The following is a 21,488-nucleotide window of genomic DNA, read 5'->3' on the forward strand; positions in this document are numbered from 1 at the left end:
GCCCGAAGGCCCCATGAGTTGTCAGTCCACCCCTGATATAGTATATCTCTGTCAAACAAAATGATATGATAAAAGATCCCAGAGCGCAGTGGTTTGTCTAAAACAGCACAGCTGCATGCATGTTCCACTTCAGACACTGTAGTGTATGGAGGGATGGGGAGCATGAGTATGGGCAAAGTCACAGACTTCTTTCATTGGTGTGTAAATTTTCACTTGAGCTACTGAGCTCTGTAAACACTAAACAGGCTATTTACAATAGGATTAGTTCTAAATTGAACCTGCCCTTAGAACAAAGAAACTTTCTTTGCTTAGGAAAGCTACTGTATATCACAGAGATGTAGAGATTGTGACACCATTGCCCGCCTTTTCACCTTGCCCAATCAGAGAGTATCTTGCATTCATTAAGAAAAATTACAAGGCATTCTGTGAATGGTGCCCATGCCCAGCGAGTGACCTCCTGCGTTCACTATGCAGGAGGGCAACCACCCAGCTCAGGACTTGGATGACAGTGGTAAATAATGTAGTAGTTGTGACCAGGGGCGGACTGGCAACTCATGGGGCCCCGGGGCAATAGGGGATCATGGGGCCCCTCTGTCCTTGCCCAAACTCAAAAAAGCCTATGAAAAAGGTACCCGGGGCATCTCATGGGGCTCCCTACTGACCCCGGGCCCTCGAGCAGTGCCACAGTTTCCAAATGGTCAGTCCGCCCCTGGTTGTGACTACTACAGTGATTTGCAGTTTCCACACGGATCCCTCAGGTATGGAATATGCATAATTATATTGGTCCAACCTGATCCAATGTAACTATGCAATAAAAAATATACCTGGAATTCAGTTTTAGCAGAAATTCCACACAATGTTATTATCCCTGCCAAGTTAACTTCGGTGGATCTAAAAACACCTCCACCTTAAGTCCCAACACAATTGCTGTTCTAAGGTGACACCACTGCTGCTCCATAGATAAATGCAGTGGGGTCAGGGTTACACTAGCCCACACGCTGCATTACGCTCGTGGGTGCGGGAACTGCATAGAAACCGCATGGTTAAAAAGACTATGCAGCTTCCGTGTGGATTCATTTTGGAAAAGGTGCATGGACCTTTTCCCAGCGTGAAACATTGACGCAGCAACCCATTCAAATAAATGGGTTGCTGAGCCCGTGAAAACGCGAGCCGCACAGCGTGAGCAAGCATTGTCACCTTGGCACATAAAATGTGTAAGAGTTAAAAAAAAAAACTAATGCAGCCATTACATCTAAGGACTGGTAAGCTGCAATATTTATTTCTTTTTTACAGGGATTTATATAGCGCTGACAAATTACACAGCACTTTATATAATGTCCATTCACATCAATCCCTCAAGAGCTTATAATCTAAGGTCCCTATCTTACATTCATATACATACTAGCGCCAGTTCACATAGGAGCAAATTAACCTGCCAACATGATTTTGGAACGTGGGAGAAAACCAGAATGCCAGTTGGGTGGCAGTCAACCAACTAAAGACAAACAGATCGATCAGGAAACCTACAAAAGCACAAGAAGAATATGCAAACTCCATGCAGATAGTGTCCTGACTGGGGTTCGGATAACCACTAAATTATTACGTTTTGGTAGGCTTTTAACGTGTTCTTGAGCACCTGCAAAAAGAAGCAGTTGGGTGGCGGTCAATTGACTAAAGACAGATTTATCAGGGAACCCACAAAAGCACAAATATGCAAACTCCATGCAGATAATGTCCTGACCAGGATTCGAACCAGAGTCTAACCACTAAAAATATAAATTTTTGTGGGTTTGGGTAGACTTTTTTTTTTTCTTGAGCACCTTTACAAAGAAGCAGTCGGGTGGTGGTCGACAGCAGGGGCGGACTGACCATTTGGAAACTCGGGCACTACCCGAGGGCCCGGGGTCAGTAGGGCGCCCCATGAGATGCCCCTGGTACCTTTTTCATAGGCTTTTTTGAGTTTGGGCAAGGACCAGGGGTGGACTGACAACTCCTGGGGCCCCTGGGCAATAGGGGATCATGGGGCCCCTGTGTCCTTGCCCGAACTCAAAAAAGCCTATGAAAAAGGTACCAGGGGTATATCATGGGGCCCGAGTTTCCAAATGGTAAGTCCGCCCCTGGCAAGGACACAGGAGCCCCATGATCCCCTATTGCCCGGGGGCCCCATGAGTTGTCAGACCGCCCTTGGTTGACAGACTACAGACAGACAGGTTGATCAGGTGTTTGGGGGACATTAAAAGGTTCTCTAATTAATTGAAGGCCATGAGCCGTTGGTCCTAGTTGTGGCCAGCCAGCTGATGTCACACACTTCTGTCCTAGCCCCGTCCCCAGGGGACGTGTTGCGTGTGAGCCACGTTCACTGCTTTCCGGGGACAGAGGGACGTTGTTGGGGACTGGAAGTCCAATCTCTGTCACCCTCTGTGCAAGGCTAACACTGGGAAGAATTCATCATTCTCATGCAAATTGCTTGTGCTGGCTCTCCATGTTGGAATTTGGCCCCCTGCCCTCCTCTTTGTCTGCTCACTTGCCTTTTGACAGGGGGGAGGAGGTTTCCGCCAGGCATAGAAAGAGTTACAGAGAGCTTGGGTCTACACAGCAGAGCCCTGTATAGCGGGATGTCACCAGTATTCCCCATGTGGCAGATGCTGTCACTGTAACTCCAATAGGGAGGGGGAGAGGAGAATAAATCCGTCCAATGACAGAGCTACTTGCAGTTTCCGCTCCATCTCTTAATGTGTCAGACCCCCCTGGGCATCTCCTGGTCCCTACATTCACACATCTGCCTATTGTTCCTGTGCTGTCACTATGGGCTGTGTATAGTTGTGGAGAAACCTTTCACAAGCATTCAGACTTACGGGATTGTGAGTACCTGTTCCTGCTTCTTCTTTTCCTCCACTTTTTTAATGGTAGCTGTGAAATATTGGCCATGCTGAATGAAAAAGTGAAGTTTTAATTGATGTTGTTTAATTCACCAACAACTAGTTCTGCTTTTATACTCACTGAGTGTATTATATAGCTTGATGTCACTTTGAAGGTTTGCTAAACTGGCTTTTTTTAATCTCCAACAGATATGAATAATGCAAAAGGGACTAATAGATTTAGATTTTGGGAGTCAGATGAATGTGGAAACCAGCAGGCTGTTGTAAGCAGTTGGAGAACAAAAGCTTCCAATTGCATCATTTGGGAAGGTTAGGAAAGGTGGTGCCAAGTTAATTCTTTAAACTATAAATCAGCCGTTCTCAACCCTGTGTTCAGAGAAACCATAAGGTTCCTCCAGAGCAGTCTTCCTCAACCTTTTTACAGGTGAAAACCTTGACATAGCATTCTGATTTCAAGGAACCCCTGCTAGTACTGACAGTATTTACAGCTCATGGTACGTTAGTATGACAATCAGTGAGAAGATTGCTCCTTATGTTCGTGGTCATTGAAAAGAATCCCCCCTTACAGATAGCTAAAAAGATCATTGTTGCCAGTGGTTACTTATCTGAGAGGCAGATATTGCTCATTGCTCAAGGAACCCCTAGCGCTCTTTGAAGGAACCTTGATTGAGAAAGGCTGCTCTGGAGGAACCCTAGGGTTCTACAGAGCCTTGGATAAGAAGAGCTGCTCTGGAGGTACCTTGGATGAGAAGGGTTAGTCTGGAGGAATCCTAGGGTTCAGCAGAATGCTGAATGAGAAAGGCTGTTCTGGAGGAACCCTAGGGTTCTACAGAACTGTGGATAAGAAGGGCTGCTCTGGAGGTACCTCAGATGAGAAGGGCTACTCTGGAGGAACTCTAGGGTTCAGCAGAATCCTAGACAAGAAGGGCTGTTCTGGGGGAACCCTAGGGTTCAGAGGAACCTTGGTTAGGAAAGGCTGCTCCAGAGGTTCCTTGGAATTTCCTGAGCTGTGGCTGATTCACCCTCTCATTTGATAGGGCCAGTGCTTGGCTCTGCCAAGGGGCATTGACCCTGGAACTCCCGGGCCAATGCCACTTTTCAGAGCCAGCGGCGTGACGCAATAATCTATTTAGCTGTCTCTAAGATTGGCATTCTGAAAGTCACTGCAAGGGGTTTTTTCTTCCTACTGACCAACAGTGTAGGGGCATGTTTCCCACTGACCCCTAATGAATTATTTTTAGGGGGTGTTCTTCTAGACCTGAAATTAATTTTAAGGGTTCCTCAAAAGTAAACGGGTTGAAAAAGGCTGTAACCACTCGCAAGTACAAATGGACACCCAGCTGCCTAAAGTACCTAAAGTGCATAGTGTTGGATTTTTACACTAGATTACCTCTTTAGGCACCTACCAAGCTCCTCAGATTTCATACTATAGTATTTCTTTGTCTTTTTCTTTTAATGGTTGGACATGGTGTGATGCTTTCTACAGGGGAATTCAAGTCAAACCAGGACTTTAGAGTTTATATAATAAAAGAACAAACTTAAAGGAGTGGAAACTGCATTTGTTTTTCAACATACTCCCCTGCTACATTTTTACACTTATCCCAGCATTTAACTAATGCCTGGAAACTTTGGCATAGAAAGGTTTGTCAATATGCTTGAACCATCCTAGGACAGCCTGATTGATTGTGTTCACCGTTCCCACAGAAAGATTTGTCTCTTGTGCAATTTCACGACAGGTTATGCGTCGATTGGCTGGGATCAGGCGTTCCACACGCCGAGTATTCACAGGAATGACTTCTGTGGGGTGGGAACCACCACGACCGAGATCGTCACTGATGGATGTGCGGCCATCTTTACACCATCCAAATGTCTTGTTGCGGCAGAGCATCTTCTCACTGTACTGTGCTTGAAGTCTTCTGTAGATATCTGCAGATTTTACGCCTTTGTTCACTAGAAACGTCATCACCACACGCTGTTCCATGCTGTCTGCCATCTTGATTAATGGTTTCTGGACTGATCCCGTGACATGTGCACCACCTATCAGTAATAGGACACACTTGCCATTTACTACTGCATGTAGTACCTCCAGGCTAGCATCCCTTTTTACACCTGTAAAATGAAAAGTTTGACTTGAACGCCCCTCATACATAAAGACAATAGTTCTGTTGACTGCCTCAAGGATTTTGTGCTTGAGTGACTGAAAATTTTCCAGCATGACAGAATATTTGTGTAACTAAAGATTTCTGGCCCGTAAAAATGTTTATCGTTCGTTACTTCCTGTTCTATTTCCAGTTATTGCATGTGACGTGCAAACCCTCGGAGTGTCAGGTGAACGTTGGCATTCAGTTCTGGGTATTATCCATCTCTTTTCTCTTTTTGTTTTATTTTTTCCTCTGAACTTTTTAATGGGTCTTGTTGAGAGAAATATCAAATGTGGCACAAGTAATTTTTAGGAGGCCGATAGGTTGAACGATTTTGGAAGCATGTCTTGAAGACATGAAAAGGGTCTTTAATAGCACTGATATCCAGCCATCTCATGTATTGTGTCACCATTCTATGACTGTCTCCCAAAGTATGCCCTCAGTCGCCCCATTTTAACATGTCCACATTCTGTGACCATCTCCTATTGTGTTTTTAGTCTTTGACTTTCTGTAGCGATATTTTCACCAAATATTCTGTCTGCCCTCTGATGAAGTCAAGTTCTCCTATTTCAAGTTGACCAACACTGTTCGAAGGCATGTTCAAGGAAAGAAAATTGAAAATTGCTTGGTTCCCCCATCAACACAGTCAGTATTGATAGGGGAAGCCCTCCCACAGACCTATTGTGTTCTGCCGGTGGGGAATGCAAGGAGCCCCATCAGCAGAATACAATGATCACTGCCAGTGGAAAAAAATTGTCAGATTGTTTTTTCTTAAGGTGATCAATGGATCAATTTCTATGCAACCAGCCTGCCCATAGATGGATCAAAATTCTGCTGGACCAGCCAAACTGCTATCCAGCTTTGGATGGAGTTGAACTTTAAAGTGTTACTAAATCCACAACAGTAAAATCAGTCTGTATATGCAGTAAAGCATGCTTGTTATACTCACTGTGGGACCTAAGGGGCAGGGGCGGACTGACCATTCGAGCACTCGGGCACTGCTCGGGGTCAGTAGGGGGCCACATGAAATGCCCCTGGTACCTTTTTTGTAGGCTTTTTTGGGTGTGCTTTGAGTGTGGGCAAGGACACAGGGGCCCCATGAGTTATCAGTCCGCCCCTGCTAAGGAGTTAGTCCTCTGAATTGTGTAAAAACACTGTTTGATACTGACTTCTCATATCCCCCCCCTTCTTTCAGTGTCCCCCTCTTATCTCCTGATAAGACATATCAGTGTGGAGTCACTCTGCACATGCTCAGTTGGGTGTGTATTGCTAGAGAGGTTTTTTTTTTTTTTCCTTGGGAGAGTGCATGTGATCAGTACAGGACCAATCAGCAATGTCGAGACAGAGGTCAGGGGTTCTGCATCCTCCTAGAGAAACATTAAAACACCTCCTACTGGCTTTAACCAGTGTTCTGCTGGACACTGGTAGAAGCCTCAAGACTGCTATACTGCTGATGAGAAAAGGTATTTAGCAGTTTATATTTACTAAAATAATTGCATTTCCATGTTGTGTGTACTGTGGGAGATCGGATATAGTGAATGCAAGGTCCGGGGAGACCATATATAGTGAATGCAGGGTCCGGGGAGACCAGATATAGTGAATGCAGGGTCTGGGGAGGCCGGATATAGTGAATGCAGGGTCTGGGGAGGCCGGATATAGTGAATGCAGGGTCCGGGGAGACCAGATATAGTGAATGCGGGGTCCAGGGAGACCAGATATAGTGAATGCAGGGCCTGGGGAGACCGGATATAGTGAATGCAGGGTCTGGGGAGGCCGGATATAGTGAATGCAGGGTCTGGGGAGGCCGGATATAGTGAATGCAGGGTCTGGGGAGGCCGGATATAGTGAATGCAGGGTCCAGGGAGACCAGATATAGTGAATGCAGGGCCTGGGGAGACCGGATATAGTAAATACAGGGTCCTGGGAGACCAGATATAGTGAATGCAGGGTCTGGGGAGACCAGATATAGTGAATGCAGGGTACGGGGAGAGCAGATATAGTGAATGCAGGGTCTGGGGAGACCAGATATAGTGAATAAAGGGTCCTGTGTTTAGTTACACTTTAAAACGAATCAAGATCTCTATATTGGCAAGTTTGTTGACACCTGACCATCACACCTAAATGAGCTTGTTGGACATGCTATTCAAAAGCCATGGGCATTAAAATGGAGTTGTCCCCTTTTGAGGAAGTAACAGCCTTCACTCTTCGAGGAAGGCTTTACACAAGATTTTGGAGTTTGTGAATTTGTGGCCATTTAGCCAGAAATGTATTTGGGAGGTCAGGTAATGTTGGATGAGAAAACCTGTCTTGTAGTCCGTGTTCCAATTCTTCCCAAAGGTGCTCCATACGATTGAGGTCAGGGTTTTGCGAGGGCCACCACTTCTCAAGAAATGCCCGCAGCGAAAAAAAAAGAAAAGAATTAGCGCAGGGCAGGCATGACTAGGCCCAGAGTGGGAAGGAAGATGTGTAAGGGTTAATGTTAGTATTAGGGTTGGTAAAGGATAGCTGGGGGATCGGGTTGGTAGAGGAGAGTGTAGGTGGGGTCTCCTGCACTTTAGGGTGGAGTGTTCTGGGGAGGGGCGTCAGTTGGGAGCTGGACGTGGGAAAGAGAGCTTCCCTCTCGCCCTCCACCAGGGTGTCCTTCCCTGAGGTTTAGGTACAGTGGCAGCTGCCAGGGAGGGACATTTGGCCCAGCTGCGGCTTGCAGGGGCTGTACTGGCTGCGGAGCCGGGTCTCTGCCTCCCTGCGGGGCCCGGGCTAGTCACCAGTGGCAGGGGGGGCAGGAGCGCCCATGTGCTTAGGCCTCCGGAGCACTTTTGCCCGCCCCACAGAGAGCTCAGGACCAGAACGGGAGCCCCACTCGGGACCCTCCGGCCCCGCTGGCAGGGCGCTCTCCTGTGTCTGCCTGTGGGGAGGCCAGGATGAGAAGGACGGTTGGGCCGGGCTGGGTGAGTCTGCGGCCTCCAAGGGGAGGGCCTGGCTGCGGAGCCGGGTCTCTGCTTTTCTGCAGGGCCCGGGCTCCTCGGAGGTAGTTGGGCGGGAGCGCCCAGGTGCTGGGCGGTCTGCGCCTCCGGAGAGCTTTCCCCCGTTCTCCCTACTAGCCCTGGGCTCGGCTCCATGATGGGAGCCCCACTCGGGACCCTCCGGCCCCCGCTGGCAGGGCGCTCTCCTGCCTCTGCTCCCGGGTAGGCCGGGAGGAATCCTAGGCTTCGGCGGAGTTCGGGGGGGCGGGGTCACTCGTGGACGAAGCCCCGCCCCCCGCCCGCAAGGCAGTGAGGACGGGATGACAGCGGCTCCTCCGCTGACAAGGCACCTGTCAGGGAGGGTGCCCGGCGAGGGGAGATGTCCTGCTGCAGCTGCCGGGCTGTCTGGTGCTGCAGCCGGCGGGCCCCCTGTCAGCATGGAGCAGTGGCTCCATCAAAAAAAAAAAAAAAAAAAAATTTTTCCACAGGTGAAGCGCTAGGCGGAGGGCTGGCAAGTGCCCAGGGTCGTCAGGGAGCGTGGCTGGTGCTGGGCGGCAGGAGCGGCACAGACCTGCGGGACCCGTGGCTCCTGGGACTGGGAGGCCATCCAGTCATCGAGAGGAGGAGGACCGATCGGAGGGCGAGCTGTCGGAACCCGATCCGGGGGCAACAGCTGGCCGCTTGGCGCCGGTGGATTTTTGGACGCGCGGCTGCTGGGACGTCTCCTGGGCAGCCTGGTGAGTTACCAATTTTTTTTGGGGTCTGCTCTCTTCTTTTCAGCTGCTCTCCGGGAACTGTTGGGGGCGGGCTTCTGCGGTGTCGGGGGGCGGCATCATCTCGTTGGGTATTGGTGCGGGGGTCTGTGATTTGCGGTCCGGCTGGGGACTTGTTGCGGCGCTTTGCGCTGGGCGGTAGTGGGAGTGCTGGGCCTGTTTCTGTGTGATTCCCGCCTGCAGGTGGGGATGTTTGCGGGGGCCTAGGGCAGGATAATGGGGACGCATGGGGGCCTGGTGTTTTCTTCTCTGGGTTAGGGTCAGGGGTGGTTACGGCGGGGTCCGGTGCTCTGGGCTAGGCGGTCCCATCCACAGGTCTTGGGTGAGGGTGCAGGGGGTGCCAGGGCCGGGCGGCTTCGCAGGGTGCCTGTGGTTCGAGGGCCCGTTGGTGTGCATTGACATTCGGATGTACGAGAGTAGATTGGGTGAGGTGTGTATGTCGGGATCTTCACGCTCTTGCTCTTGGAGCGGCTGCCTGTCGATGGGTCGAGGGTTGACAAGGGCAGGCGGGAGGACGCGGAGAAGCGGCGTTCTTTTTCGTTTATCCCGCATGCTTTTGCTAATTGGTTGCAGGCTTTCGCGATTGTGGCCAGTGTCATTGGGGAAACGGCCCCTGAGCATTGCTCGGCGTTTTCTGTTCCCTTGACGCTATTAGCAAGGCTCCTGGGTTTAAGGGGGGATCGCTGGGCTACGGTGCGATGCACAGTTTCGGCAGCGTAGGGCGGTTTACCCGTCATTGCGCTGGGACAATACGGTCCGTGGCCTTTGGATACAGCTCATGACTCCGGCGAGGCCCTCTGGTCTGTTTTCGGGGTGGGCTGGTGGTTCGTTCTCCCCGGGACAATCAGCCTCAAAGCGTAGGGGTTCTGCTGGCGGTTCCAGTTTTGTTCGGAGGGTTTCCGCATCCCGTGTACTTTGACTTCGATTCCTCCTTTTAGCGCGGAACTCACGGTCGGCCTTGCAGTATGCAGCGGTGGTTTCGGATAAGTTGCGTAAGGAAGTGGGTTTAGACCGCGTGGGCGGCCCGTTTCCTTTTTCTCCCTTGGGGGGTTGTGCCCAAAAAGGAGCCTCATGTGTTTCGGTTAATTCCTCACCTGTCTTTCCTGACAGTGGGGTCGGTGACCGACGCCATCGATACAGAGTCAGGTGCGGTGTAGTATACGTCGTTCGATGCGGCAGTTTTCTGGGTTCTTCGGTATGGGCGTGGTGCGCTCCTGGCGTTATGGGATATTGAGTCAGCGCTTCGGCTGTTGTGGGTACATCCGTCCGGTCTTCGTGTTTTTTGGGTTGTCGTTGGGAAGGCTCGTTTTATGTTGTGAAGTGCCTTCTCATGGGGTGTTTTATATCCTACGCTTTGTTCGAGCAGTTTAGTTCATGCATGGAGTGGGTGGTGCGGGATGTCTCCGGGGTGCCTGCGGTCATCCGTTATTTAGATGATTTTCTTTGTGTGGGTCCGCCAGCTTCCGGGGTATGTGCAGTTTTTGCTGGCCACTTTGCAACACATTGCACAACGTTTCGTTATTCCGCTGGCGTTGGACGAGACGGAGGGCCCGGCTGCGGTGATTACTTTCCTGGGCGTTGTTTGGATTCCGGAGCTGTGGAGGGCCGGCTGCCTGAGGACAAGCTGTTGGCCTTCAAAGTTGAGATTCGTGGGGTACTGGGCAAGTGTAAGTTTCAGCTGCGGGCCTGGCAGTCGTCGTTGGGCAAAGCTTACCTTCGCTTACCGTATACTGCCGATGGGTTGGGTGTTCTCCCGCCGATTGCTGATTTGGCTCACCTTTTTGGATTCCTTCAACAGGCGAGCTCTGTGGATGTCTGGCCCTGGGAGCTATTTTGACCTGGATTTGTTCCCGGATGCGGCGGCTTCCGTGGGATGTGGGGCCTTTTGCTGAAGTCGGTGGAGCGCAGTTCCATGGCCTGCTTCCTGGTGGGAGGCGGGGGGGTTTGTTCTTCGTATCTTGGTGCTGTTGGTATTTTTTTTTTTTTTTTCCGGTGGTGCTGGTGGTTGCCGTGTGGGGGGAGCATTTTTCGGAAGTAAAGGTTCATTTTCGGTGTAACATTTTTGGGGGTGGTTCGGGTCATCAATCGGGTCTCCGCTTCTTCGCGGTCGGTGGTTGGCCTGCTTCGCCATTTCGTGTTGCGTTGCCTGCAGCTGACCATTTTTCTTCATGCTGTGCATCTCCCTGGGTTGAGCAAACTCTGGTTGTCGCTTTGGCTCATTTTCAGTGGGACACATTCCGAGGGTTGGTGCTGGGGGAGGAGCACCGCGGGGTTCCTTGTCCCGACTGGCTGTGGGATTTTGCCTTGGGGTCGTTGCAGGCTGGATCCGGTAGTCGGGGAGTGTGGCGACATGGTCTGCATACTCGACTTAAATGGTGTGGGACCCATCGTTGGTATGGTGTGCCCGGGTACATTCCAGTTAACCAAGGTTTAACTGGCAGGTGGTGGTGCTGCACTGCGGATGGTATGGTTGTCTCCGACTTGGTTGGTTGCGTCTGGAGGCCTAGTGGCATATGGTTGTCCGCAGGTGCATTTTTACTGGCGGGAGTGGTGGACCTGCTGCAGCGGGTCAATATTGATCCGTGGGGGCCTGAGGTGGGTTCGCTGTGTTGTAATTTTGGCACGGAAATTAGAGCGGGGGGTGTCGGCTGCTGTGTTTGATTGCCGGTTGGCTGGTTTGGCCTTCTTCTTAAGTTGCTGGGGTGTCGGGGTTTTTCACGAAAGCCTTTTTGGGTTCGACAGGCCCTTCGGGGTTCCCGTAGGGCTCATCGCTGCAGGGATTCACGGCATCCGGTGTCCGTTGAGTTGCTAGGGTCTGGGTTTGTGCGCCTGCGGTCTGTGTGTCTTTCGGGCTTCGAGGTGTTTGTTTCGGTACGGCCTTTGCGGTGGCCTTTTGGGGGCATTGCGTTTTGGTGAGTTTGGTAGTCCGTCTACATCAGTTATTGGGGGGTTATTGGGGGATGTGGTCGTGTGCTGGGTTTACTGGGGTGGAGGTGCTCGTCCATCGGTCTAGGACGGACCAGTTGGGGCGTGGTGCATGGGGTGCAGTTCTTTGCTCTTCCAGCATCTTATGTGTGCCCAGTGGGTGCGGTGCCAGATTTTCTATCCCATCGTCCGGTGGGGCAGGGGTCCTTTTTTCCAGCACGCTGAGGGGTCCTCTTAATTCCCTTTGTGTCAGTTTTCTGACGGTGTTTCACGGCGGCTGGTTGGATGCGTCCTTGTGTGCTTCGCATTCGCTTTGGATGGGGGCTACTACGGAAGCTGCCGGGTGGGGTTTGTTGGATATGGGTCGCACGTATTGGTAGGTGGGATTCACGGAGATTTCGACTGTGCATTTGTCCGCATCTGTTGGGGGTCTAGTGGGGTCTCGTGTTCTGTTGTCATGGCCTGGGGGGAGTGCCTGTCCTGTCTGGGTGATGTATTGTCCTGGGGGTATTGCTTGTCCTTTTCTTTCAGAGGGAGCGGTGTGGCCTGGTGTGGATCCTGGGTCACTCCTATGTGTTCTTGGGGGGCCCGGTGGGCTGATGTTAGGCCTACTGGTAGGCAGCTGGGGTTGGCTGGGCAGGAAGCTTCTGTCGGCTGGATGGGTGTGCCGGGTATGTTGTGGGGTCGTGTGCTGCAGGGGGGCAGCGTTTGACTCGACGGGATGGCCCACTAGATGTCCTGGTGCTTCCTGCGGGTGGCATCCATCTGAAGGTCGACATGGAGGTGGGGCGCTTCTTTGTCCATGATGGGGGGCTGGTGGTCCGGCATCTGGAGCTAGAGGTGGATACTTGGAGGTATCTTTGGAGTGCTGGGGTACATCTGACTGCGGTTGGAGCGGATTTCTGGTCTCTGGGTCTAAGGGATGGAGTTCGGAGGGGTTTGTTGTGGTGTGGCACGCATGGGTAAGGGCTCACCCAGTGTGCTGTGGCGGTGGTTGGTCTTTGGAGGCGGTTCTTATCTTGGAGGTACAAAATGGTGTGGGACCCATCGTTGGTATGGTGTGCCCGGGAACATTCGCAGTTAACCGAGGTTTAACTGGAAGGTGGTGGTGCTGCACTGCGGACAGTATGGTTGTCTCCGAGCTGGTTGGTTGCGGCTGGAGGCCTAGTGGAATATGGTTGTCCGCAGGTGCATTTCGGATCGTTTTGGTGGTGCCTTCAAAGACCAACGACAACTCTTTATGTTTTCTGTTATAAGGAATTGTTGATGTGTTTAAACTTGATTGGTTAATAAAAGGCCGTGCTGGCCATTTACTCCAAAATTGGTGTTGAGTTTTCTGTAAGTATAGTAAGTAAAGGGGATTGGTATGGAAGGGTAATGGTGGTGTAGTGGGGTCTGGATGAACCTATCTCGGGTGCACTAGTCAAGAAATGCCCGCAGCGAAAAAAGAAGAAAAGAATTAGCGCAGGGCAGGCATGACTAGGCCCAGAGTGGGAAGGAAGATGTGTAAGGGTTAATGTTAGTATTAGGGTTGGTAAAGGATAGCTGGGGGATCGGGTTGGTAGAGGAGAGTGTAGGTGGGGTCTCCTGCACTTTAGGGTGGAGTGTTCTGGGGAGGGGCGTCAGTTGGGAGCTGGACGTGCGAAAGAGAGCTTCCCTCCCGCCCGCCCTGTTTGGTGAATGTTGTGTTCCTCCTGGGGGGGGGGTGATTTTGGTTCCTGGGCGGTGGTTGGTCTTTGGAGGCGGTTCTTATCTTGGAGGTACAAAATGGTGTGGGACCCATCGTTGGTATGGTGTGCCCGGGAACATTCCCAGTTAACCGAGGTTTAACTGGAAGGTGGTGGTGCTGCACTGCGGACAGTATGGTTGTCTCCGAGCTGGTTGGTTGCGGCTGGAGGCCTAGTGGAATATGGTTGTCCGCAGGTGCATTTCGGATCGTTTTGGTGGTGCCTTCAAAGACCAACGACAACTCTTTATGTTTTCTGTTATAAGGAATGGTTGATGTGTTTAAACTTGATTGGTTAATAAAAGGCCGTGCTGGCCATTTACTCCAAAATTGGTGTTGTGTTTTCTGTAAGTATAGTAAGTAAAGGGGATTGGTATGGAAGGGTAATGGTGGTGTAGTGGGGTCTGGATGAACCTATCTCGGGTGCACTAGTCATGGCTGTTAGGTTCCAACAAATTACATTTTTGTTCTTGACTTTAGATCCACTTTAACTCCTCTGTTAAATTTCTGTTGCCTAGCTGATCTGGAAAATGCAGAAGAGGAAATCTACATATTTTGTGGTTGGGTTTATAAACATTTTAAACCTGAAGGCTGCATGCTTTGATTTCTTGTTCTTTGCGCAAGTATAGATCTGCAGTGGGAATTGTTTTGCTGTCCTGCACCTGAATGCAAAATGTAGCCCCTATTACATTACACATAATACCTCCTGTCTATGTTAACCTCTAGTGTTCCAACTCAGCTGTCACAGTCAAATGCTGCATTCAGCCTTCCTAGAGGGAAAAAAACACAGTTTAGCTGCGTTGACTGTGGTCCCCAGTGGTATGGGGCACTCAGCTGCACAGGGACCCAGCAGATGACGTACATTTGTCATAGAACAATTAGGCACGGTCATATCACTGTTGTGCAGTGCATTTTACTCCATCAATATATTTTGGTACCCTTTGGAAAAAAATAAAAGCACCAAACTGCACACTGGCACAGAAAAAATGTACATTGGTGCGCAAAGACATTTGTAAACAGCTAAATACATTACATTTACCAAATATTATGTGCGGCACTCCCTTTTGGTGACGTCAAGAGCCGCACTTGAACCCCCCCCCTATCAAATGTTTTGCTTGTCAAATGATTTCTGTCCCTCCATTACTGGAATTTACACAGCTCTGCCACATGGCACAGTCCTGTTTGGCAGGGCTGGAGACATGATTTTACTCTACTGCAGTTAAATAACATTTTCAAGTCCTGTCTCTCCCTCCTCCAGCCTGAAACTGGACAGTGAGTTCATCTCTTAAGTCATTCTGTTCTGTCCTCCTATCAGCATGCTTTTTGCAAACCTCTCGTTATGTTCTGGTGACCCTTGTCACTGGAACTCAAAAAGAGAGAAAATCCAAAATTTTGAGTGGTCATCAGAACAATAATAGTGGGTCCCTACTGGAGATACTTAAGCTCTTGTTGTGTCCTGGTACCTATTGTCAGTGGAACTCAAAAATAGACAAAATCACTGAAACTCAAAAGAGAAAATCCAAAATTTTGTGTGGTCACCAGAACAGGAATACTAGGACAATTTCCCAATTAAGGTTTTAGCTCACTTTGGAGAGATTTCTTCTCACTTTGTATTCTAACGGTCAGAAAGTGAAAGGAGAGCCCCCCAATGAGACACAGAAGACAAAAAAACAGGGTTTTAATAATTCCTTACTGTATCCACGATTTCCCACATTATGTGTCTTATGTTAGGACAGCAGGGGCGGACTGACCATTTGGAAACTCGGGCACTGCCCGAGGGCCCCGGGTCAGTAGGGGGCCCCATGAGATGCCCCTGGTACCTTTTTTCATAGGCTTTTTTGAGTTTGGGCAAGGACACAGGGGCCCCATGATCCCCTATTGCCCGGGGGCCCCATGAGTTGTCAGTCCGCCCCTGGGACAGCCTATTCCTTTTGAATGGACTGCCAACCCACGTTTCTCAATGTCTCTATGACACAAAGCAATGATTTGCATGGCTCCAGCCCAGAGGCGGACTGACCATTTGGAAACTTGGGCACTGCCCAAGGGCCTGCGGTCAGTAGGGGGCCCCATGAGATGCCCCTGGTACCTTTTGCATAGGCTTTTTTGAGTTTGAGCAAGGACACAGGGGCTCCATGATCCCCTATTGCCCGGGGGCCCCATGAGTTGTCAGTCCGCCCCTGGGACAGCCTATTCCTTTTGAATGGACTGCCAACCCACGTTTCTCAATGTCTCTATGACACAAAGCAATGATTTGCATGGCTCCAGCCCAGAGGCGGACTGACCATTTGGAAACTTGGGCACTGCCCAAGGGCCTGCGGTCAGTAGGGGGCCCCATGAGATGCCCCTGGTACCTTTTGCATAGGCTTTTTTGAGTTTGAGCAAGGACACAGGGGCTCCATGATCCCCTATTGCCCGGGGGCCCCATGAGTTGTCAGTCCGCCCCTGCTCCAGCCACTATCCTCAAATAAGGATAAATTCCCATAATTTTCAGAATTTTTGATGGAAGGTTTGATATGTGAATACCTCCAACTCAAACTCACGATACACCAGTAGCATTTCATTCAAACATTCAGCAGAAAAGTCCGAAAAAACATCCAAGAGTACATTTATGGACTAAACAAATTTTCTAAACCCCCTGAAAAACTGGTTGCTATGCCAAGGTTTTGACTTCTAAAGTCGATTTGGAGATGCATATGCGTCTTACAATAAGTATGATTTCCCCCCCCCCCCCGAAGGAAAACCATATTCAGTTTAGAATTTTGTTCATTCGAGAAAAACATTCCATCCTACTTCTTTGGTTTTAGTTGAAACAAATGTCAATTTGACCCCATTAACTATTAGAAAAACTAGTGAACATTCCAAAAATGAAATTTTTGTGTACATGTCAGGCTATATTTTTTATGGTGTTTAGAATGCTTTACTGACCTATGACCCCCAGGTCTTAACTGAAGATTAGCCTTCCATGGCATGGTTTTGTTCAGATTAAATGAGGTGATTTGGAATGTCTGCATGGGGTGTGTTAAGGTTATAAGGTCAGTGTGAAGATAAGCCAACATTCTCTCTATACCTGTGTGAATCTTAAACAGATATGCAGTTCTATGGGACATGGGATGTGTTTAGTCAACTGGCAGGCTCCAGATAAGCTGTCATAATGTGTCTGCAACCCCAGAAAGTATGATTTAAGCAGGCCATAGACATGGGGAAAATCAGCAATTTTTTTTTTTAAATCGTAAATCGATCGTTCAGATGGCCGATGTTGCCACTAATTAAATAAAAAAAAAAGTCTGCGGGTTTAGTCCCTTCTACGGCCGTCAATTAATATAATAGCGGTGTTCCTGCATAGAGACCCGCTATTATATTTGACAGAAGAAATAGATTATGCAGAAGAAGAAGAAGAGAAACAACATTGTGTCTATTTGTACTTGAATAGAAACATCTGTATCTGAAATGCATACAAATAGATACCATGTTGAAACTTTTTTTCTTCTCTATCTTCTTCTGCAAAATCTATTTCATCTTCTCTTTTCTTTTATTCTTCTTCTTGATATTCTATTTCTTCTTCTCCTGCAAAATCTATTTCTTCTATTTCTTCTTTTTCTTCATAGTCAATTTATTGTCAAATCGGCCAGAAGAACGGCCGATTTGACCATAAATTACCGCGAAAATCAGCGGATCTAACAAATCGTCCCAGGATTTTCCAGCTTGGACGATTTTCAAAATCTCTTAAAAGTAAGAAAAATGACTGACATTTTTCCCCACTAACGGTATGAATATCAGCCGATTTTTTTTTTTTTTCATCGGCCGATAATTCGGCAAGAAAATCGGAAATCTATGGCTGCCTTTACTCAATGGTTCACTTTTGTTTAGCACAATACAGTTAAACTTTTTTTTTTTTTTTTTTATTTCTTGCATTAAATGTCCAAAATCCCTTTAAAATCTGCCAGTTTCAGCTTGCTCCCAGTGTTTCTTGAGGTGACGACACTATGTCTGGTGTGCTATCAATGGTGTGATAGTGTTGTCACCAGGGGTGGACTGACCATTTGGAAACTCGGGCACTGCTCGAGGGCCCAGGGTCAGTAGGGGGCCCCATGAGATGCCCCGGTACCTTTTTCATAGGATTTTGTGAGTTTGGGCAAGGACACGGGGCCCCATGATCCCCCATTGCCCGGGGACCCCATGAGTTGTCAGTCCGCCCCTGGTTGTCACCCAGCCAGGTCCTACACCAGCTTTTCCTAAACGTTTTACCCCAGATGAACCCCTAAAATTTTCAAGTCATGGGGAACCTTAACTAAAACCTATTAATTGGGGTCAGTTGGAAAAATGATTCTTAGATTGGTGGTCAGTAGGAAGAATGAAACTCTTATTGTGGGGGTCATAATGCCACGCTGAGAGTCAGCTAAAGAGATAATTAGTATCATGCTGCTGACTTTCTAGTTGTCTTCGCCCTGGAACTATGCAGACACCTTCAAACTCCTAGCAAACCTCTGAAGGAACCCTGGTTGAGAATTTTTCTCCTACAATACGCAAGGTCCCGAAGTCCCTCCATTACATCCCTGGCAGACCAGAGGTTTATGACTGACAGTGGAGCCTGGAACTTGTAGTAGGGAAGTGGAAAACAACATCAGCATTGTCAAAAGGTTGATGGATCTCTTTTTATTAGGAGCTACACTCCTTAGGTTTGCATAGGCTACAATAAATGTGACCAGACAGTCACTGCATACACTGGACCAATGTTGTGACCTGTCACGAAGGCTGATCTCATAACCAGGAACAATGGGTTGTGAGAGCTTCCTGTGCTTGTAGGTTACTGGGGTGAGTCAACATGACTTTTATCCCTGACTTAGAGGTGCCTTAGAGATGGTAATGTCTGTTAAGCTTTACAGGTTTCCAAAATGTTGAAATACCTTTTGTGTCTAATAAAGAGGATTTCTAAAGCTCACAACTGCATAGATCTGCATAAGTATTTACAGAACTGTCCTATTTTTTGGTCTGATGTACCATTTAATATGGCAAATAGGATATGCTTAAGAAAACCAGTTTTTTGCTAAATAGGGCTTGCTGCATTTCATTCACTGTTTATACATTATGGACCTCATGATTACTACTAAACTTTTTTTAGGCATTTTTTTAGGAACTTGAATACTATTTTGTGTTTTTCCTGTTCTCCTGAAATAATGATGAGTTATCAGATTGTCATACCAGTTCTTGTAAAGGTTGCCCTGTGTGGTTTGGAGCATGTTGTCTCAGCTGAGAAAGATAATTAATAATTTTTCTTTTTCCATTTTAGCTGATCGTTATGTTGGATCTAGCTCAGCCCCTGCTCATTTTCCTCTGCCTGTCTTCATCGATTTCTTCTTTCCCTTATTTTCTCCGGCCCAATGTCACCTTCAACCATATGGCTTATGACCCTGGCTCGGGCTCAATCTACATCGGGGCTGTCAACTGGATCTTCCAGCTCTCCCCTGGCCTCCTGCTTTTGGCAGAGGTCTCCACAGGCCCTGTGTCTGATTTCCCAGATTGTCTACCTTTCAAGGAGAACAGAGACTGCCCTCACGCGGCTCCCACCCAAAACACTAACAAGTTACTAACTGTCAATACCCATAGTGGGGAGTTAATAACGTGTGGTCACGTGTTTCAGGGCATCTGTGAAAAGAGGAGGTTAGCCAACATTTCCAGTATAATTTACCAAACCATAGATCCTGGTGACAATCAGTTTGTGGCCGCCAATGAGCCCAAAGTCACTACTGTTGGAATAGTAGAGAGGACGTCACAAGGCCTTGATTATCTATTTGTAGGCCGTGGTTTAACATCTAAGCTGTCGAGTGGAATACCACCAATCACCATAAGACAACTATCAAAGTCACCTGTCTTCTCCAATGAAGGTTTGGGCAAATTGGTCGTGGGAGACTTTTCGGATTACAACAATACGTTTGTCAGTGTGTTCTCCAACGAAGGGCACGTCTACTTCTTGTTTTACCGCCGTGGGTCCAAATCCCAAATGGACTACAAAACCTACCTCAGCAGTGTGTGCAGCCAAGACCTCCACCTCTACTCCTATGTGGAAGTCCCCCTTGTGTGCCAAGGAGGCTACAACCTGGCACAAGCTGCCCACCTGGAGATTAAGAACCAGGAACTCTTTGTGGTATTTGCTGCTAGCCAAGGTTCCAGTCCAAATCCAAGCAGCCGGACTGCTTTGTGTTCTTATAAGATGAAGGACATAAAAGAAAGGATAATGGCTGCTCGAGTCCTTTGCTACACAAAACTCGGCAAAGGAGAAAGCGGACAGGAAGAGGCTGGCATCGAGTATGGAGTGAATTCAAGATGTGGTTCCCTTCCTATGGTATGTGTCTGTGGGTAAATCGTATAAAACAACCAAAGAGAGCTTAGAGAGTTAAGAATTTAGTTGCAAGTCAGTTATCTTTTAACCAACTTTGCAAAATTCAGGTAAAAGCACATAATTATCAGGTATTGTAAACCTTTAGTTGCAGCGTTTTTCCTTTAGATAAATCATTTTTTTTATAGGCTACCAATGTGCCCCTAAACTGGCTAGAAAATGTGACTACTCCAGGAACAGTCAATTCCCTAGGACAACCTCCTCTCTCCTTGCATGTCATAGCCCTCTCCCCTTCTAGGGGGGTGTAATTACTCTCTATGCTAGCCCAGTTTCTCCACCATTCACCTTCCTAAAAAAAAAAAAATTTTTCTTTTTGTTTTTTTTTCCCCGAGAAGCAACGGGGAATACTTTAGAGTGTCACTTAAGAAGCTCTCTGGCTGCTGACATCACACCCAAGATGGCAGTGCCCAAGCAGCCATCTCAGAGCATTTGTCATTAGCTATAAGGGTTAAGACCAGGGGCGGACTGACCATTCGAGCACTCGAGCACTGCCCGAGGGCCCGGGGTCAGTAGGGGGCCCCATGAAATGCCCCTGGTACCTTTTTTATAGGCTTTTTTGAGTGTGGGCAAGGACACAGGGGCCCCATGAGCCCCTATTGGTTAAGACGGGGGGGCGGACTGACAACTCATGGGGCCCCGGGGAAATAGGGGATCATGGGGCCCCTGTGTCCTCACCCACACCCAAAAAAGCCTCTGAAAAAGCCAATGAAAGGTACCAGGGGCATCTCATGGGGCCCCCTACTGACCCTGGGCCCTCGGGCAGTGCCCGAGTGCTTGAATGGTCAGTCCGCCCCTGGTTAAGACACAGGAGGTGCACTGCCATATTTCAGGAGGAATTCAAGACAAAATCTTGCAGAGTCCTGCGTAGGCGCAATGAACATTTTGTAAAGATTTCCTATAAGATAGCCAACCTTCTCTTTTTTAGTTGGAAAAGCAGCAAGGTAATCCAGGACCTCTCATGACCGTAATGACAAATGTCTTGATAAGATCAAAGGTTTGCTACCACAAATAATTTTTGTTTCTCTGTTTCTTCCCAGGATTCACCAACTCTCTTTCCATGTGGAGGTGATCACACCCCCAGCCCGATAGCCAGCCGGGTCCCTGTCTCCGTGTCACCTCTCCTTACATATGATGCCAACCTGACAGCAGTAACAGCCCTAGCCATAGACTCTAACACTGTTGTCTTTCTTGGAGATGCTTTGGGATATATCCACAAGGTGACCTTCTTTCACTCTAAAATCACTCTAAAATCTATGGAGTAGAGAAATGTTAGAACCCCATTCAGGATTTAACTGATGTCTGTGGAGATTTACTTATTCTGTTTGTCCTGGTTTCCAACATCAATTCCACTAGAAGTTGGGGAAGATCCAAAGATATGAGTTTCCCCTTAAACAGATATAGAGGGGAGATTGTCCAATGGGGACATTTGTTTAGTGACAGCTAGACAACTTTTTTAGAGATATTCCCTCACTTCCTGTGGTGTTTAAAGGGCAGGAAAGTATGTAAAGTGGTCCTTGGACGGATCTCCTTCCCAGGAACCGTTTTGATAAGTCTGACTTCTTCAAATATTTCATCCCTAGGCTGCTCAAACTTGTAGACTAGGGCTGTTTGTACTTGAATGGGACTTCGCTCTGCCCTGTAAACCTCTGAAGCCCCATACCTTGTTTCAGAAGCTTGAACAGTGCAT

General features: G+C 48.5%; 1 protein-coding gene across 3 annotated transcripts in view; it reads left to right on the forward strand.

Annotated features, from left to right (window-relative positions):
• The window catches only part of PLXNB3 (plexin B3), a 145,202-nt gene that overhangs the window by 48,552 nt on the left and 75,162 nt on the right, over positions 1-21,488 (forward strand). The window contains exons 1-4 of one of the 3 annotated variants that reach the window (XM_089674948.1): positions 2,696-2,828; positions 11,773-11,789; positions 18,695-19,747; positions 20,839-21,018. In XM_089674948.1, coding sequence (XP_089531074.1) covers positions 2,696-2,828; positions 11,773-11,789; positions 18,695-19,747; positions 20,839-21,018 — 1,383 coding nt within the window. Of the gene's footprint in view, positions 1-2,695; positions 2,862-11,772; positions 11,790-18,694; positions 19,748-20,838; positions 21,019-21,488 lie in introns of those variants that run through there. The other 2 variants (XM_089674946.1, XM_089674947.1) reach the window with 2 other exon arrangements.

This window comes from Staurois parvus, unplaced genomic scaffold (assembly GCF_062004578.1).
Source record: "Staurois parvus isolate SC_StPar_1 unplaced genomic scaffold, SC_StPar_1.0 ptg000154l, whole genome shotgun sequence".
Taxonomy (NCBI): domain Eukaryota; kingdom Metazoa; phylum Chordata; class Amphibia; order Anura; family Ranidae; genus Staurois; species Staurois parvus.